General features: G+C 39.6%; 1 protein-coding gene across 1 annotated transcript in view; it reads right to left on the reverse strand.

Annotated features, from left to right (window-relative positions):
- Positions 1 to 21,717, reverse strand: part of LOC134806738 (spondin-1) — a 63,838-nt gene that overhangs the window by 29,221 nt on the left and 12,900 nt on the right. The window contains exons 6-11 of the mRNA XM_063780059.1: positions 21,480 to 21,603; positions 19,952 to 20,106; positions 19,268 to 19,446; positions 18,127 to 18,257; positions 17,746 to 17,965; positions 13,390 to 13,561 (exon numbers count right to left, since the gene is read on the reverse strand). Coding sequence (XP_063636129.1) covers positions 13,390 to 13,561; positions 17,746 to 17,965; positions 18,127 to 18,257; positions 19,268 to 19,446; positions 19,952 to 20,106; positions 21,480 to 21,603 — 981 coding nt within the window. The remainder of the gene's footprint in view (positions 1 to 13,389; positions 13,562 to 17,745; positions 17,966 to 18,126; positions 18,258 to 19,267; positions 19,447 to 19,951; positions 20,107 to 21,479; positions 21,604 to 21,717) is intronic.

Genomic DNA, 21,717 nt, shown 5'->3' on the forward strand with positions numbered 1-21,717 from the left:
TCACAGATGATGGTATGTTTCAAACTACAAAGCCTGGGTCAAATCCTGGTAAAGGCATTTTTCATTTGAGTAATATGCTAATTCAGATGTTTAAGCGTGAAGACAGACAGACTGAGAGTAGGTACCTCTTTAGCATTTCTAATATTATTTAGGGATTAAGAATCAGGGATATAAGAATACAGAGGTTAACAGGACACTTGAAAATGTGTGGTTAACAACATTTTTAACTTACTGTTAACAAGATTTTTAAAAGGGAATTAAGATATTAAAGAAATTACTTACCAAAATCTTTGATATAACATTCCCTACACAGTTGTAAATTGTTATGACAGGTTTGGCAGTGGTTGCAATCCTGCCAAACTGCTTCCGGTCCCGCACCACAGCAATAGGCACTCCGTACAGGGCTCCACTGATGATCATGTTGTCTAGGCCCTCATCCATGGACCAGTTCATGTTGTAAATTTCTAAACGCCTGTAAAATATTACTTAAAGAATTTAAATTGTAACAAAAAATAAAAAAATGGTTTCAGTCATGTAAAATACATTTGTAGTTATTTTTTATATGTTTCACTATTCTTCTCTTTCCGAATAGACTCTAAGCTAAATTTCATTTCTAAAATGGCACCTATGGGATGGTGCTAAGGATATGGCAGTACTCCCTTTCTAATAGTATATTCCCTTTCTAATATATACTTATAGTAAGTGTATGGTGACAAGAAAGATGCCAGCTCAGTTGAGACTTTTTACAATTTAATCATTTCTAACAATGTTTATGCTAATTGTTAATAGCAAGGTATCAACCAAACAAGGTAGATAACCACCTGTCTGCTTATTATATTTTGGGCACCTGCTGCATTAGTATAATTTTATTAATTCAGTGTTTTTAAGTATGAAAAAACCGGGCAAGTGCGAGTCGGACTCGCGCACGAAAGGTTCCGTACCATAATGCAAAAAAACAAAACAAAAAAAAAAGCAAAAAAAAACGGTCACCCATCCAAATACTGACTACTCCCGATGTTGCTTAACTTTGGTCAAAAATCACGTTTGTTGTATGGGAGCCCCATTTAAATCTTTATTTTATTCTGTTTTTAGTATTTGTTGTTATAGCGACAACAGAAATACATCATCTGTGAAAATTTCAACTGTCTAGCTATCACGGTTCGTGAGATACAGCCTGGTGACAGACGGACGGACGGACGGACGGACGGACGGACGGACGGACAGCGAAGTCTTAGTAATAGGGTCCCGTTTTACCCTTTGGGTACGGAACCCTAAAAATTATGAAGATATAATCTAGAATGATTCCTATCCATCCGCTTTTACATATAAAACGCTCACGCCCCGCCCGGAAAACGCGCATGTGTGACGAAGCCTTTAATCAGTCAGTTTTTTAGGGTTCCGTACCCAAAGGGTAAAAAACGGGACTCTGTTACTAAGACTTCGCTGTCCGTCCGTCCGTCCGTCTGTCACCAGGCTATATCTCATGAACCGCGATAGCTAGACAGTTGAAATTTTCACAAATGATGTATCTCAGTCGCCGCTATAACAACAAATACTAAAAATAAAATAAAATAAATATTTAAGGGATTTTTTTGCTCTATTTTTTTTTATGGTGCGGTACCCTCCGTGCGCGAGTCCGACTCGCATTTGGCCGGTTTTTAATCATTTGCAAATTTGCAAACCACATTTCACGTCAAAATGGCCGCGACACATTATTCCCCAGACAAGCCTACCATTTAAACTTTTAAATGGATAATAGATTTGACGAACATCTTTAATGAAAATGAATGATTTTAGTATAGAACAAAATTAAATAATTATTCTGCTAACAACTATTATTTTAATTTAATTACCTATCACCAACCCATACCTATATATGTTCAGGCAATTACATATCATCAACTAGGTACAACACAAACAAATAACACAGTAGGTACCTGTTGCTAACCGCCTTGTGATGGGATGGAAGCCGGCTCCAAAGGTGGTCAGGGGCAGAGCCCCCGCTCTTGTTGATGCTTCAATTTAATGTTCCGAGGTTCCTGGCACTTAATACACAGACACAGAACCGTCACAGATAGTCTTTTCACAATTAAACAATTTTTAATACACCGCCATAGCAAAAACGTGCCGACGCTCGTTTGTTTTCTCTCGCGACTGGTATCAGTGGTTTGACCTTTTCTTCCAGTGTTGCCAACTCGGAATTTGAAAAAATACCAGACTTATGTCTAGATTCTAGAGTATGCCAGAAATATGCTAGATAATTTTGAAATGTGCTAAAAAAATGCTAAAACTTTATATAGGTAATTAAAAAATGTAGTTATCTGCCTCTTTAAGAGTGATAGAGAGGCAGACAACGAAATTTCGATTTTAGTGTTTCTCGGTAGGCCCTTTGACTCGACCTGGGGGTAAGCTACCGCGAACAATTTCTATCGTTCGATCGTCTATTTGCCTCTCTATCGCTCTTGCGTATTATTCTAGCAAAAGAAAGGCAAATACACCGGGCTACGACTCATGGGTGGGATACGATTTATTCTAATCCGCTAGATTTGACGTGAAATGCGTTATGTTGGCAACACTCGCCAAGGACACGCTTTCTAATAACGCATCTTTATTTAAGTACGCCAGCTACGTAAAAATACGTACCTTGACGTACCTACACCAAGACCAACCGCAAAACGCGTTCGACGTATTGCCTGTCTGTCGCACTTGTAAATTCGTACGTAAGTGTGACAGGGAGGCAACACATCGAACGTGGTTCACGGTGCGAAAATAGAAAGATATAGTTCGTACATTTTATATTTCGCGTAACAGATTTTTAATTATCTTTAGATGGTTAAGGTTTGGACAGGACAATTTAGATTCATTGTTTAGTTATTTTAATCATAGAATGACTGAATTGTATAGTCCTGGGAGAATATTAATTTATCGATTGACGAATCCATGATTTTATCGAGAGGCTGCAGTGGGATTAGGCAATATAATTATATGTCACCGTAAAATTGTAAACACTCGTCAGTCGTCAGTTTATAATATCGCTAGTTAAATTATAAACGGACGGTAGGGAGATTACAATCTAACCTAACCTAACCTACGTTAGATTACAAACTAACGGGTTCACAATCCTACGGTGTCATATCCAAGGAAAACGCCACAAATGGGGTTGGCCGGTCAAAGTATTTAGCAGATGGCGCCAGCATAGCTTGCCCTGTAGGGAATGCAATAACCGGCCGAACTTCATAACCGGTTTCGGTTACGGTTATGCCCGAAAAATAACCGAATATCGGTTAGAATCGGTTACGGTTATTTTCAACAAAAAATGATAAATTTACAATGAAGTCATTAATAAATTACGAAAATAAAGGTACATTATTAGGGAATGTGAGTATAAGTCTTCGTTTTTAATAAAACACACAAAATACTGTAAAAGTAAAATATGACCTTGGACATGATACAATATTCAATAAAAATATTTCATAAATAAGGTAAAGGGCCCCAAGTTCGTGTTAGTACGTTATTTCGTTAGTTTTGTTTCTGGCGCAAATAATAAGGAATTCAAATATTTTTTATTCAAATTATACATATGAAAAAAATCTGTATTATTTAATCTCTTCAATAAAATAATAACCAATATTTTAGTGATTAAACTGAGAGTAATACGACGGTCGAAACTGTCAGACGGCCGCGAACAGCTGTGTTGTATGCGTGCACTTTTTTTAGGCGTAAGGTGCGTGCTCTCACTTGTTAAGCTTATAGGAAGGAAAAGCTAAACCCATTCGAATAAAAGTTTTTGGGAGTGTTTCTGTGTGTTCCTTAGTAATTGATTTGATAAGAAAAAAGACTGAATATATGCATAGAAATACCTTAAAATTGCAATAAATCGACTCACGAAATAGCTGTCATTTTATTTTTCGTGTGTCTCCTATTTCGTGCCACTAACGAATCAAGGATTTTCTAGATACATTATGAGTGCTTGTTTTTAAATATAACATCGAAGAAAATTAAAAAAATAAATTAGAAAACAATTAATGTATTTCATCAAGTTTCGTTTGAGCGAAATTCGGTATACGTTTTTTTCACTAGAATTCTCATAAAACGAGTTTGAATGTGACCCGAGTTAAAAATTTTAAGGTATATTCCACGTATATTCTCATATTAACTACTAGCACAATTTTATTTATAATTCAATTTATTTGATTTATTTTTGTCTATGTTTATATTTAACGTATAAGATAGTAATTTTTTTTTTGTAAATAATTATTATTTGTATCTCCGTTTTAAAACTCTCGGGTCTTTCGAGCCCGGTCATTTACAAAGGCGTGCGTGGGGATATGGATCCAACACGTAGAGGCCGTTTGGAGAAATTTGATGTCATGTAGAACGCCTGCTGGAACCCATTCACGGGTACATCAATAGATACCCGTGAACCGGTTTCAGTTTAATTATTATTATTATATATTTTAAATTTTTTTAATTTATATAGTTCGGCTTTTAATCAAGTATTAAACTACCCATATGGTTTACAGTCTTAATTCAACCATTAAAGTCGACGAGTACAAAAAACTTTAAGCTAGCTCTCAATTTAACATTATTTTTAAATATTACATTTAATTTGACCTTACAATTACTCGTAAGTAGGTAAGACCGTTAAATATTTAAAATGATTATCAGCAAATTATCACCAATTACTCTAAGAAAACTTTATTCCGAAACAGGGGACACGAATTCACGAACTTAGGAGCTGACCTAAATTTGTATCACGAAATGGGAGCCAAATAAGAGGTTCACGAAAAAATTCGAAACAAAGAACTAATATAACTTACTCAAAAGCTTTCAAGGTATTGATATGCTTAGTAATATTTAAAAAAAATATACAAACTCTCAAGAGCCTTAACCTGCCGAAACAGGGGCCCTTTACCTTAAAGGAAGTAAATTTGGTATATTTTCATTATTAAAGTACACGAATGACAAAAAATATAGTCACAGGTGTCACAACCAAAAAAGGCAGGATTTTGTAGTCATTAGATGATAAAAACATAGAATTTAAGTCATAAATAGTCTTTCCACTTGCAAACACAAATCCCATTCTTATCGAACCTAATATAATATGCTGCCTCCTTTGCCCAATTTTTTCATCGAGATCGCAACGTTCCGGTAACATTAGTTTTTTTTGCCATTAAAAATTTTGCGAGCCCGACACTTATAAAAATTGTCCATGAAAATATGGCGGCCCTTTTCTAAATATGGCTGGAGAAGTTTAGCCACTACCTTGTCTGTATGGCCGTGCCCTCCAATTTCAATATCATTTTTCCCTCTGTACATATGAGATTGGAGGACAAGGCCACCAGGAGTGGCTAACACATACATTTTGATGCCATATTTGTGGCGTTTACCTTTAATATATTGGCGAATGCCACTCCGGCCTCTAGACAAAATTAAAGATTCGTCTATGCAGAGATTCTCCCCTGGGGTATATATTTGGGGGTATAGCTTGCGTGCTAGCATCAGGTGACTGGGTCCTTACGTACTGGCATGGGCTACGTAACATACGTAGCTGCTACATGTATAACAGTAGACCGCACACGTATAATGAATCGGCATATTTACTCATTATGGCACTGTCTACGTATTATACGTAGCTTGCGTGTTAGCGTCAGGTGACTGGTCCTTACGTACTGGCATGGGCTACGTAAGATACGTAGCTGCTACATGTATAACAGCAGACCGCACACGTATAATGAATATGCATATTTACTCATCATGGCACTGCCTACGTATTTTACGTAGCTTGCGTGCTAGCATCAGGTGACTGGGTCCTTACATACTGGCATGGGCTACGTAAGATACGTAGCTGCTACATGTATAACAGTAGACCGCACACGTATAATGAATCGGCATATTTACTCATCATGGCACTGTCTACGTATTATACGTAGCTTGCGTGTTAGCGTCAGGTGACTGGTCCTTACGTACTGGCATGGGCTACGTAAGATACGTAGCTGTTACATGTATAACAGTAGACCGCACACGTATAATGAATATGCATATTTACTCATCATGGCACTATCTATGTATTTTACGTAGCTTGCGTGCTAGCATCAAAAGCATGGATTAATCGGTTTTTAGAAGAGTATTCTAGACTGTGGTCTCAAAGTAACACCCGAAACGAAAAAGAAACAAAAATATGTGTAACTTTCCCCGTAATTAACTAAAGCCAAACATGTTTTGCCAAAGAAAGGCTATGATGTGAATCTATTCAAATGTGTAGTAATTATTGTTTTAGTGTCTGCTTTAATCGTATGTTTTAAAGTTTGAAGTTGTGTAGCACCCGAAACGTCCGCCTGTCTGTCCCCGGCTTTTCTCCGTGGTGGTTAGTGCTAGAAAGCTGAAATTGGGCATGGATACATAAATCAATCATGGCGACAAAGTAGTAACACAAAAATGACAAAAAAAATTTTTTTAGGGTAGCTCCTGTACAACATATTTTTTATTTATTTTCGCCTTTAATCCTGTGATGTGGGGTGTCGTTGGATAGATTTCTCAAAATGAATAGGTGTCACCATCAACCATTTTTTGATTAAGGGAATATTTTCGGAAATATTCGCATTGAAAGAAAAATAATTATGATATCTACGAGAATCACTTTTTATTGTTAAGACTAATGTATTTTATAATAATTCAGCATTTAATATTTATGTTTTTAATCGAATTTATTAAAAAGACAATATTTTCAATAAAATGAGCCGTGATTTCGTATAAATCTGTCTTAATTTCGTACTCGTAACACCCGAAACGAACCATGAGTAACACCCGAAACAGGTAATTTATTATATTCAAATTAAATAAAAAGTGATACTAAGTGTTACTTTAGTGTTTCAGTAGACTATAAGGACTATTATTACTTGACATAAATAAAACTGGAGGTTACTTGAGAAAATTCGCTAATTTATGCATTTTGGTACTGATGGTCAGAAGTTATAGGCCAATTCGCGTAACACCCGAAGCAGCTACTTTTTAGTGAGTCTCTCGTTATTGCTCTTATACTTTAAATTATGTGTGTTCAGGAAAAGAAAATATTATCAAAGTAGTAGATGAATCAATAGTTTAACCTCCTAGTTCCTGTTACAATATCGAATAAAACCTTATTTTATGAGTTCAAGTGTAACACCCGAAACGGTGGAATGACCCATTTACTGGTATACTCTTGGGTCATCCCAGTAGTTTTTTGTCAAGTTCTTAAATTAGTCCCATTCTGCTTTCGTCACCCATTCTACATTCGTCAAGTTCATCGGTGGTCTTTTTCATATTTGGTTATACTTGGTTGTTTGCCTTTTTCTTATTTCGGCTTATTCCGGTATTCGTCATCATCTTCTTTGGGCATGTTCGATGTTAGTCAATTTCCTTTTTTAGTCTCATTCGTTATTCGTAATATCGTCTTTGGTCTTATTCTAATTTCGTATTTTTATTATTTAGGATCTTTTGAAATTTGGACACATTCTCTATTTGTCACGATAAATATTCGTCCCGTTCGATATTCGTCCCATTCGATATTCGTCCCATTTACTATTTGTCTTGTTTTTTGTTTTGATTCCATAAACAATAATCCTTATACTTAAATATTAATTAAATGTATCCTAAACAATACACATGTAGGGCAGATTAATCCAAAACGGGGACACAGGGCTTACTACGTCGTGCCGTGCCTGGTCTTAGACGAGGGCACAGTAGTATGGCTACTTAGATAGTTTCAGACTGATTAAAGCTTTGGTAACTGCTGTCAACCTTCTTCAGGGCGACTTCTATGACGCTCACGGGAGGGAAGGGATGATGAAATTGATAACCACACTGGGAAAAAGACAATCAACAAATATGGCCAAAGATGACAAAGACTACCAGCGAAAGTGACGAATGAAGAATATGACAGAATACAGAATAAGACAAATTAAGAACTTGTCAATAACCGAATGGGACCAATACCGAACGTGTCGAAGAAAAATGACGAATAATGAATGAGACTGAATACGAGATAGACTAACATCGAACATGCCCAAACAAGATAATGAAGAATACCGGAATGGGTCGGAATAAGAAAAAGGCAAACAACAAATATGACCAAAGATGAGAAAGCCCACCGACAAAAGTGACGAATGTAGAATGGGTGACGAAAGCAGAATAGGACTAATTTAAGAACTTGGCAAAAACCTAATGGGACGACCCAAGACGATACCCATTTACTCATCATGGCACTGTCTAAGTATTTTACGTAGCTTGCGTACTAGCATCAGGTGACTGGCTCCTTACGTACTAGTATGGGCTACGTAAGAGACGTAGCTGCTACATGTATAACAGTAGACTGCACACGTATAATGAATATGCATATTTACTAATCATAGCACTGTCTACGTATTATACGTAGCTTGCGTGCTAGCGTCAGGTGACTGGGTCCTTACGTACTGGCATGGGCTATATAAGATACGCAGCTGCTACATGTATAACAGTAGACCGCAGACGTATAATGAATATGCATATTTTCTAATCATGGCACTGTCTACGTATTATACGTAGCTTGCGTGCTAGCATCAGGTGACTGGGTCCTTACGTACTGGCATGAGCTACGTAAGATAAGAAGCTGCTACATGTATAACAGTAGACTGCACACGTATAATGAATATGCATATTTACTCATCATGGCACTGTCTACGTATTTTACGTAGCTTGCGTGCTAGCATCAGGTGACTGGGTCCTTACGTACTGGCATGGGCTACGTAACATACGTAGCTGCTACATGTATAACAGTAGACCGCACACTTATAATGAATCGGTATATTTACTCATCATGGCACTGTCTACGTATTTTACGTAACTTGCGTGCTGGCGTCAGGTGTCTAGGTCCTTACGTACTGGCATGGGCTACGTAAGATAGGTAGCTGCTACATGTATAACAGTAGACCGCACACGTATAATGAATCGGCATATTCACTCATCATGGCACTGTCTACGTATTATACGTAGCTTGCGTGCTAGCATCAGGTGACTGTGTCCTTACATACTGGCATGAGCTACGTAAGATACGTAGCTGCTACATGTATGACAGTAGACCTCACACGTATAATGAATCGGTATATTTACTCATCATGGCACTGTCTACGTATTTTACGTAATTTGCGTGCTGGCGTCAGGTGTCTAGGTCCTTACGTACTGGCATGGGCTACGTAAGATAGGTAGCTGCTACATGTATAACAGTAGACCGCACACGTATAGTGAATCGGCATATTCACTCATCATGGCACTGTCTACGTATTTTACGTAGCTTGCGTGCTAGCATCAGGTGACTGGATCCTTACGTACTGGCATGGGCTACGTAACATACGTAGCTGCTACATGTATAACAGTAGACCGCACACGTATAATGAGTCGGCATATTCACTCATCATGGCACTGTCTACGTATTTTACGTAGCTTTCGTGCTAGCATCAGGTGACTGGGTCCTTACGTACTGGCATGGGCTACGTAACATACGTAGCTGCTACATGTATAACAGTAGACCGCACACGTATAATGAATATGCATATTTACTCATCATGGCACTGTTTACGTATTTTACGTAGCTTGCGTGCTAGCATCAGGTGACTGGGTCCTTACGTACTGGCATGGGCTACGTAAGACGCATAGCTGCTACATGTTTAACAGTAGACCGCACACGTATAATGAATCGGCATATTTACTCATCATGGCACAGTCTACGTATTTTACGTAGCTAGCGTGCTTGCATCAGGTGACTGGGTCCTTACGTACTGGCATGAGCTACGTAAGATAAGTAGCTGCTACATGTATAACAGTAGACTGCACACGTATAATGAATATGCATATTTACTAATCATGGCACTGTCTACGTATTTTACGTAGCTTGCGTGCTAGCATCAGGTGACTGGGTCCTTACGTACTGGCATGGGCTACGTAAGATACGTAGCTGCTACATGTATAACAGTAGACCGCACACGTATAATGAATCGGCATATTCACTCATCATGGCACTGTCTACGTATTTTACGTAGCTTGCGTGCTAGCATCAGGTGACTGGGTCCTTACGTACTGGCATGAGCTACGTAAGATACGTAGCTGCTACATGTATAACAGTAGACTGCACATGTATAATGAATATGCATATTTACTCATCATGGCACTGTCTACGTATTTTACGTAGCTTGCGTGCTAGCATCAGGTGACTGGGTCCTTACGTACTGGCATGGGCTACGTAAGATACGTAGCTGCTACATGTATAACAGTAGACCGCACACGTATAATGAATCGGCATATTAACTCATCATGGCACTGTCTACGTATTTTACGTAGCTTGCGTGCTAGCATCAGGTGCCTGGGTCCTTACGTACTGGCATGGGCTACGTAAGATACGTAGCTGCTACATGTATAACAGTAGACTGCACACGTATAATTAATATGCATATTTACTCATCATGGCACTGTCTACGTATTTTACGTAGCTTGCGTGCTAGCATCAGGTGACTGGGTCCTTACGTACTGGCATGGGCTACGTAAGATACGTAGCTGCTACATGTATAACAGTAGACCGCACACGTATAATGAATCGGCATATTCACTCATCATGGCACTGTCTACGTATTTTATGTAGCTTGCGTGCTAGCATCAGGTGACTGGGTCCTTACGTACTGGCATGAGCTACATAAGATACGTAGCTGCTACATGTATAACAGTAGACTGCACACGTATAATGAATATGCATATTTACTCATCATGGCACTGTCTACGTATTTTACTTAGCTTGCGTGCTAGCATCAGGTGACTGGGTCCTTACGTACTGGCATGGGCTACGTAACATACATAGCTGCTACATGTATAACAGTAGACCGCACACGTATAATGAATCGGCATATTTACTCATCATGGCTCTGTCTACGTATATTACGTAGCTTGCGTGCTAGCATCCGGTGACTGAGTCCTTATGTAATGGCATGGGCTACGTAACATACGTAGCTGCTACATGTTTAACAGTAGACCGCACACGTATAATGAATCGGCATATTTACTCATCATGGCACTGTCTACGTATTTTACGTAGCTTGCGTGCTTGCATCAGGTGACTGGGTCCTTACGTACTGGCATGAGCTACGTAAGATAAGTAGCTGCTACATGTATAACAGTAGACTGCACACGTATAATGAATATGCATATTTACTAATCATGGCACTGTCTACGTATTTTACGTAGCTTGCGTGCTAGCATCAGGTGACTGGGTCCTTACGCACTGGCATGGGCTACGTAAGATACGTAGCTGCTACATGTATAACAGTAGACCGCACACGTATAATGAATCGGCATATTCACTCATCATGGCACTGTCTACGTATTTTACGTAGCTTGCGTGCTAGCATCAGGTGACTGGGTCCTTACGTACTGGCATGAACTACGTAAGATACGTAGCTGCTACATGTATAACAGTAGACTGCACACGTATAATGAATCGGCATATTCACTCATCATGGCACTGTCTACGTATTTTACGTAGCTTGCGTGCTAGCATCAGGTGACTGGGTCCTTACGTACTGGCATGAGCTACGTAAGATACGTTGCTGCTACATGTATAACAGTAGACTGCATACGTATAATGAATATGCATATTTACTCATCATGGCACTGTCTACGTATTTTACGTAGCTTGCGTGCTAGCATCAGGTGACTGGGTCCTTACGTACTGGCATGGGCTACGTAAGATACGTAGCTGCTACATGTATAACAGTAGACCGCACACGTATAATGAATCGACATATTCACTCATCATGGCACTGTCTACGTATTTTATGTAGCTTGCGTGCTAGCATCAGGTGACTGGGTCCTTACGTACTGGCATGAGCTACGTAAGATACGTAGCTGCTACATGTATAACAGTAGACTGCACACGCATAATGAATATGCATATTTACTCATCATGGCACTGTCTACGTATTTTACTTAGCTTGCGTGCTAGCATCAGGTGACTGGGTCCTTACGTACTGGCATGGGCTACGTAACATACGTAGCTGCTACATGTATAACAGTAGACCGCACACGTATAATGAATCGGCATATTTACTCATCATGGCTCTGTCTACGTATATTACGTAGCTTGCGTGCTAGCATCCGGTGACTGGGTCCTTATGTAATGGCATGGGCTACGTAACATACGTAGCTGCTACATGTATAACAGTAGACCGCACACGTGTAATGAATATGCATATTTAGTCATCATGGCACTGTCTACGTATTTTACGTAGCTTGCGTGCTAGAATCAGGTGACTGGGTCCTTACGTACTGGCATGGGCTACGTAAGATACGTAGCTGCTACATGTATAACAGTAGACTGCACACGTATAATGAATCGGTATATTTACTCATCATGGCACTGTCTACGTATTTTACGTAGATTGCGTGCTAGCGTCAGGTAACTGGGTCCTTACGTACTGGCATGGGCTACGTAAGACATGTAGCTGCTACATATATAACAGTAGACCGCACACGTATAATGAATATGCATATTTACTGATCATGGCACTGTCTACGTATTTTACGTAGCTTGCGTGCTAGCATCAGGTGACTGGGTCCTTACGTACTGGCATGGGCTACGTAAGATACGTAGCTGCTACATGTATAACAGTAGACCGCACACGTATAATGAATCGGTATATTTACTCATCATGGCACTGTCTACGTATTTTACGTAGCTTCCGTGCTAGCGTCAGGTGACTGGGTCCTTACGTACTGGCATGGGCTACGTAAGATACGTAGCTGCTACATGTATAACAGTAGACCGCACACGTATAATGAATCGGCATATTTACTCATCATGGGACTGTATAGTAGGTCGTATTTGTATTACAACTCTCGTAACTCGCCTACGTATTCGTAAAGATACGGATATCGTGTAAGTAAAGCCTTTAAATAAGTAGGAGGTGTACGTTTAAACAACTGGATATGATAACCAACACATGTATGAATAAAGATGTTTTCTACTTATGTTCATGTTCTGTTGAAAACTACTTATTATAAAGGTATAAGCTACTTATAAGTAGGAGGTTGAACTGGAGAATGTACCCGAATATGTATGGGTAATGGTGGCAGCTACTTACATTCAAGTTCCTTAAACAACTACGTATTGTACGGGTATAACATACTTATTACGTAGGCGCTGACATTATACGTACAATATTGCAATGCCCGTACGCAACATTGTGTATCTCCTAAACGCGTAAGTAGCTTGCACCATTAAGCAGTATGCGGCAGCTGTATTAAGTATGCTGCACCCGTAGTAAGTAGCAAATTGCAAGCTACTTACAATTTTTAGCTTCATAAGTAGCAAATTTTTCTCAGTGTACTCACTCGCACTCGGGGCGCGCAGCCACGCACATCTCCTTAGACACCAGCTGGCGCTCGCAGGCGAACATCTGCGCCTTCTGTGGCATGCGGTAGGTGCGGGTCCGCATGCGCAGACCTTTGCCGCAGGTCACGGAGCACGCAGACCACGGGCCCCACTCCGACACCGCACACTCCGCTGCGAACAACACCATAGTTATTAGTTACACAACACAATCTCCGTCCTGCACGCTCGACACTGATGCCGACCGACATAGGTACATTTGTTTTAATTAACCAATATGGTGGTCTGGTGTGTGGCCTGTGTGGTGACCGTGCACGCTCGCAGCGTACGTTCCATGGCCGCGTTAGTAGGTACGCCACCTTATTGATGAAGAGGCTTCACGACCCTATATTAATTATATAGGCTAGGAATATCGTAATATCTTTTATAACAATAAATAATGGATCGAATGAACAGTTTTCATAACTTTTTCGTATTCCTGAGTAACATTCAAAAAAACTTTAGTTCTATATTCAGAATCTGTGACTGTTCTAGCCTACCTCTTGTATAGGTAAAGCCTGACCAGTAATATGATCATGCGCCATGTTGTGGTATTTCACTGGAACTACTTTTTTCATACTATACTGAACTGTCACGGTATACCTAGGTACATGAAAATAACAACGCCCTCTTGACAATGATCATATATGGTCAGGTTTTATATTGTGTGATTTAAGTATGTTAATGTGGCTCATGTTAATTAATACGCATTTATTTTAATTTAATAGGATTTCATAATAATTCTCAAGTAGCAATAATGTTAGCACTTTTGTAATTTTTAAGGGTAAGGTACAGGTAGGAGAAACACACATAAAATGGAAATGATTTTTTTTGCTTGAACTCTGTAGTGTGGGGTGTCGTCGGAATGGTTGGAAAGGTTTTTCAAAACGAACTGGGGTCGCTCAGAACCTTTTTTTGATAAAGTGAATATTGTCGGAAATAATCACTCCGAAAGGAAAAAAAATGTGCATGCAGTGTATTTACTGTTATTCCTGGTTCAAGGCAATTAAAAATTCGATCTGAGGACTAATAAATTAAGGATTAATAGCAGCCGTACCGAACGGACTACCAAACCATGTAGATACTGTATTAAAAAGAGTTGGAACTATCCAGTAAGTATTGATTTGGTGTTATTTATAAATTAGATGGAGTACTGAGATACTAATGCCACTAACGTCAGCTGCAATGCGTTGAAGTCGGGCGCGGCAAGCTGACGTGCGGCGGCGCCATGTCTGCGGGTCGGGCGCCCTGCGTATGCGACCTAACTCTGGTTGCGCGCGTGCGGCTGCTGTGCGGGCTGTACACTTGTACAGTGGGCGCGCCGTGCCGCCGCGCTGGCGACACCTCGCCAGAGCATACTGCCTCACTCTGGTCGTGGCATTCTCGATTTACACCTTGTTTGTGATTAAACTTTTCAATTGGCGAATAAGGGGGATTTGGATGTACCATTTTGGTTTTTATATTCTTAACGCTATAATCTCACTATACACTGGAGACGAATACATCTACCAATTCTATACTCAAAATGCTGTGACTGACGTCATCTTGGACTCTCCGCCGGTTTTTGGGAAGATGCAAAGACAAATAAAAAGAATGTATTTTTGGTTAATTTTTTTCAACGTAGCCTTTGATTGGGTACCATTGTACTGTTGCTTACGGAGCAAGTTTCAATGGAAAAATATTTCTCCTTATTCTCTCCATTCTCGAATTATGTATACTGTCAGTGCAATATCGATGAAGCTGCTTGTGATGGCGCTGTTCGACGCGCGGCTGCTGGTGCTAAAGAGGCGGCTACAGAGGTACGGTTTCCGGAGCGCGGGCCGCGCGCGCCCGCAGCCCTACTGCGAAATCTACCACCAAATCCTTAATGGCTCCTCTTCACGTTGGGCCAACGCCAACACCAACGAGGGACGCAGCCATGCGGTAGAATGAGATAGCAATATCACTTGCTCCCTCTAACGCATAAATGCGTCCCTTGTTGGCGTTGGCGTTGGCCCAACGTGAAGAGGAGCCATAAGGGGCTCGATGATACCGACAACGCGCTCAAACTATTGGTGAGACGCTTCAAGTAGCAGATGTTTTTATCAGTTACCTACGTCATTATAATTTTAATTGTGATGTAAATAATAATAAAATTACCTTCGATGTCTCGAGCGTAACATTGCTCTCGTGATCTCGGAGAAAGACTTAAAAAGAGGCAGATTGATGCACCGATTTGAGTTAGGTATTAAGTAATTATCAACATATGTTCGCTTTTTAGCGATTAGACCGTTGTTGTTTCTTGATTTTCTGTATTCTTTGTATTGTTTTTGTATTGAGGTGTGCAATAATCTGATTTGTATTGTATTTAATTGTTTTCAGTTATTTTTCGACCTTGTTTACTGTTGCTTCAAGATAGTAATCACTGTTGTAGCCATCACCTCCGAACTGCAACATCAGGTCAGAAATTAATATTTATAGGTACCTACCTAGGTTTAAGGAATTTGATATACGTGACACAAATTAATTCATGACTCTTAATGTGATACGTACACAAAATAATTTCAGAACGACATCGTAATATGCGCTTTAAACATAACAGTCCTCGGTACCTGGATTGTGGGAACGGTGTTTCAATCGTTCGGTCACGTGGCTCTGCTGGAGTCGGCCGCTGCGCACTGCGAGGACATGGCTGTCTTCACGGCCACGGAGCTCATCAAAACACCCAGTGAGTTACCTCTATTTTCCTATAGGGTATTTAAAAAATCATACTAAGGATATCGAACAAAGAGGTCGATATCGAACGATTTACATAAGTTTTCTCCGGTAGTGTTGACTTGAACAGTTTCATTGTATCTATTTTTGGTCACTCACTTAGCTTATTTATTAATAGGGTAGCTTTGGTATCAATCAATAATAATTTCCCATAACCAAACATTGTCATATGATATGAGAGTTTGTAGTATTAAAACGACCCCAACAATGTTTGGGTGTTCTTTTGTGTTTGCAGCAGCAGAACAGCGGCATCAGATGGTCTCGTTCCTGGGCGCGCTGCCACTCGACGCGCGCTTCGTGCTGCAAGTGCTTACCTTCTGCACCGCGCAGATCTTGGTCTTCGTTAATCCGACCAACACTCGTACTTGAAATGGTCGACGTCCACGAAGTCTTCAATCTAGGCGATGTAACAATCTATTTAAGCTATGATATAAACGTGTGACATGATCTTTAATTTTGATGTTCTGACCCTGTTTCATTAATTAATAATGCTTGGTTCCAGGTTGTTGCAAGTTGTTGTTGCAAGCGTGTTGGGTGGCTCAGTTAGCCATATTGATTACTTTCATTCCACTTTGCATTTCCTTCTACAGCTACAACTACCGCCCTTTGGGCAAAATATTTTTCGCCAGGTTTCACTTCCCAAACAACTCATCGCATTAATTTATTTTCCCAAATGAATCGGTAGCAAATTTAGATTTCGCATTTTATTTATTTAGTAAAATAATTATCACTTGCCTTCACTTTACTTTGTCAAGTTATATTAAGACAAACGTTTTGTTTTGGCTAATAGGTATTAGGTATAATCCAAAATAAGTTTCTTCAAATTCAAGATGAAACATTCATCCATGCATTAGTGCGTTAGGTATGATATTTTTAGAATTGGGTAGTAAGCTTAAAATTATACTGGCTTGGGAAGAGTTTGTTAAGGCAAAAGATACATTTGACTAAATAATACGTGGTAAAATTAAAAATGACTAAATTGGCCAAGTAATTATTAGTTAAGAAAACTTGTCAAAAAAGAATTTGAAATAAAAATATAAATATAAAATAAAAATAAAATATTTAAAAATAATAATTTGCTAACTGTAAAATCGCTATATAATAAGTTGTTTTGCCAAATGATCATTTGAGTAAATTAGTTTGCGATGTGGTGATACTTTGAAAAAAAGTTAATTGTCGATGCAGGAAGTTAGCCTTTCTTGGAGGGTTTTGCCCAATCGAGGCAAAGTCTTGAATGTCGTTTGTAGAGGTATATTAATTAATTAGATATAATGCCCATACATTAAAGTCGTGTGTCGTTGCCACTTTGTACGTGTCGATATTTTAATAGGTACCTTGACTGTAGGTACCAGTACGGATATGAATTTGATGTCTGATAATTTGTGTGTCATAGTTCCACTTGTTTGAGGTATTTTATCACGATAATCTTGCTGCGTGTATTGCTGTTAGTTTGAAAATGTGTTTAAAAGCTGATGAAATAATAATAAACAAACTATTTCAACTCGTTTACTTTTTTAAAGTACCTACTTACCTATAACTTAGAATTGTAATGTTAGCAAACTTACGTTTGTTAGCGGACTGCGTGTCATCCGCCTCCTCGGCGACGAGGGTCTGCAGCACCTCCTCGTCGCAGCTGCGCGGTATGAGCTTCTCCCTCGTGAGGTAGAGCCGCGCCATGGGAGCGATCCTCCCACCCGGGTTGTAGAACGGCGCGCGCGGGTCCTCGGGGTACATGGGGGTGATGCGGTACATGCGCTCTTTGGGACGGGTCTCGGCGTTCGGCGACTGCGAAATATATTTACCTTAGCAACTTGTACAAGGGTATTTCGCTATTTCATAATAGTGAGGAAAATTTTATTTTGCTGCGAGCGTGAGACAAAAGTTTTACCTATGTTTCGCTTGCTACATAATTATGTTGGTACATGCTCGCTATAATACCTACTTACCATATATGTTATGCCGTTATCAGTGCCCGCATCGTAGGGAAAGAGGTCGATGACTTTAGACTCCTCCCAGGTGCAGTCCTTCAGGCACAAGCTCAGACCGCTCACTCCCACTACCCAGTCAGGAGAGGGACCTTTCAACAAAAACATTAACTAGGTACACTTACACTTATATACTTAAAGTATGAATGACAATAATTTCTAGGTTTTAGCCGATTGATCCTCCCAGTGGTATACTTACTCTCTTGCATAGTGTCAAATAAATAAAACCAATCTCAATATTAAAATGTATACGAGTATAAGTATGTATTGATCTCATGTAATTTACGTCGAATTTTGCTCGACATGTTTCGATGTATGTGCATGTTATGTACCACTCAAATCCAAGGCTCGGAACTGAACGCGCGTCGACTATTAGTGTACCTACCTACGTAATCCGGATCACAACTTTAGGGAAGGTCCATCAAATTCGGATCATGATCTAGAATCTAGATAATTCCATAAACTGTGCTTAGTTACTTAAATAGGGATTGGAAACTACACTCTAGTTATTGATGTTTAAGCGTAAGCTGAAGCCATTAACGGAGTAGCGTTTGTTTTTTAACTATAGTACTTAAATCTCTTACTAATAATATAAAAATGTGAAAGCTAGAATGTGCGGATTTTATAGTATCTTTGGAAGGGCTGAACGAATTTCCATTTTAGGTTTATAACCTAGAAAAGACATGGGATCTAGGAATTCATCCCCTAAGCAGTGGGGAGACACTCCTGACTTCGGTCGAACTCGGCTCCGCTCGGCTCAGCATTGCTCCGAGCAATTATTAGGGTTGGCACCACTACTTTACTTCATTGTGCGAGCACGACCACAGATAAGATAATCACTTGAATTTTGACAACCCTAAATAGCCGAAAGGGATAGTGCTATATATTAGAAAGGGATAGCATGATTCGACCCTGAATCGCTGTCAAATATCGGGTTTGTAGGAAGTGTCCTTTCTGTACGGTAGTACTAATATTTATTATGTGCCCTAAGGAATAGTAATCGAGAGTACTTAAAGGGTACGGACGAATCCACGGGCAGAATAATATTTTAATATTCGTTTATCTTATAAATAATAGTACAAAATGTCAAGGATTTTCATACCAAACATAGAAGCCAGAGAGAGGTAGCTCCGCTTCCTATCGACCACGAAGCTGGCGGTCGTGTTGGAGTTGACCCTCGGGTGCCACAGCCCCTGCGCCTTCACGATGGAGCGCAGCTGCTTGCCCTGCTGCCGCAGCTCCCGCTCCATCAGCCCCACGGAGCCCCACTCGGCTAAAGACCTGGAACATCCCGAGATTCGCTGAATACATATTGAGCAGAATCCAGGGTATAAATGAGACTTTTTGTTATCTAATAGTTCCTTCATATACCTACTTTATATACGTATGTACTAAATACTTACTTATCGAATTATTAATTTACTTATATCAAAAAAGACTGAGGTGCTAGGGTACAGTGTACAATATTTTTCGACTAAAAGAGGACACAAATAATGCTTATAAATAAACATTGTAAGTATTGGGGTAAGTTGTTAATCCAATAAAACAGTTTGTAAGCAAATGTAAATCAGTGAATACCTTAACTAGGTGCGGGTATATTAATTGATCTTGAATAATGTCAAACCTATTAAAACCGCGTAACTTTTTGTCGTGGCATAGCTGTGGATCATAGTCAGGAGGAAAACAATTATTCCAAGAATGATATAATTTTAAAACGTAGGTTTATAGATACAGTGCGGAAACGCATCTGCTCTCATACTCCTCTTAATCACGCCAATAATGATACCTGAAGCCATCGGACGCGATCTGCCCCTCGCCCCAGAAGGTGAAGTTTTTGTGGTGCGTGGCGCCGATGACGTCGGAGAAATGCGTGAGCCAGAGCGCCTGTTTCGGGAAGTCCTTAGGGTGCGTCTGCGCGGACCACAGCCCCTCGAACACCATCTATTGATTAATAAGATAGTGTTAATGTGTTGCAAGTGAAGGATGAAGATGATGACATGTTTTATGGGTGACGCTATAGTAAATCGTGAGTGTAGAGAGGGTAGCGGAGGACAATATCTTCAACTGAGGACTTTACTGATTAATGTCGTTATTTATAAAAGTCTGTCAATTCTAACAAACCATTCGTATTCGTTTGTCTCTATCTGTCATTTCGACAATTATTTTTGTTAGAAAGGGACCAAGTTTAACAGATTTTTGACAGCTAAGTTTTATAAATAAGGGGGTAAAAGTATATAACGATATGTTTAAAATATGAAAAGTCACCCACCCACCTATAAGTTCGTTTTTTTTAGCATTAGAAAGAACTCCACAGAAACAAGCGTGCAGTATTTATCAGGCTCTTTAATTGTTAATAATTCTTGAATTATCTAATGTAGCATGGTCAATACATATAATTTACTTCAAATTATTACGGCTAAAAGTGCCGGATTTGGAACCACAAGCTTACTTCTGCGAAGTTCTTTCTAATGCTAAAAAAACGAAGTATATGCATAATATGTTTCTAAAAACACCTAGAGGTACCTAGTCCGGGAGACTATCCCAAGTGGGAGGTGGGAGACTTGAATAATTTTATAATAAAAGGTGCCAAAATCCAGTTTCACCTAACTAGTCTAAATTATTCACATCCGGAAAATATTCAATCTCTTGTATCAAGTCAAGGTATACTAGTGGCTCTGTGAGCTGTAGACCTCATGAGCATAGCTTATTGGGACAGTGCACGATGACAGCGCCACACAGCGGTTTGATCAATCAACAATACGAAAAATAATAATACGAAGTTTAAGTGAAAAAAAATACAAAAAGTTATGCTTATACTGGGGATCGAATCCAGATTTCTGTGTGCAAACAAAAAAGCGAATGTTTGCAAAATGCGCAATGATAGTTCTTAGCTAAGCGGACGAAATTCGGCTACTTATTCTCGAGTAAAAACGAAATATCTAAATACCGCCTAAACCAGCAATACAATTTTTCTGCATTTTTTGCCATTTACTATGTAAATATGTCTCAAAAAGAAAATACTCTTATGATATCGATACGACTATTTGCTTAAGCGCGAGGTATCACGACTCCTCCATTTTTAAAAAATTCCAAAAACCGGATCGTCAATTTTATTTTATTTAGTATCTGGTCACAAAATTTCACGAAAATCGGTTGAGAATTGTGACCTGTAGAGGAGAACATCCGGACCTACAAAAGCAAAATGCCCGAGTCAAAACGTAGACCTTCGCTACGCTTCGGTCAATAATTAGCGTGCTCATAAGACGAAAGCTAAGTTCATCTCAATTACCTTACCTACCCTACCTAGTACCTACCTTGTATTTAGCTTCATCGCAAGCGCAGCAATCTGAAGATGTCAGGGCGGTGTCCTCGCAAACTCTCTTCGTCAGCTGGCCGTCCTCCGCGAACCAGCGGCTCGAGTTCTCGTACACCATCGCTCTACAAAGCACAATCAAAATGTAAACCACTAAAATACCGTTGTGTGGGCGAGATAGCACTATGCACGTATCTATCGGTCGCATCCAATGTAAACACTACCTAAGCCATAGGTAT

Source organism: Cydia splendana, chromosome 3 (genome assembly GCF_910591565.1).
Source record: "Cydia splendana chromosome 3, ilCydSple1.2, whole genome shotgun sequence".
In the NCBI taxonomy this organism is placed as follows: Eukaryota; Metazoa; Arthropoda; class Insecta; order Lepidoptera; family Tortricidae; genus Cydia; species Cydia splendana.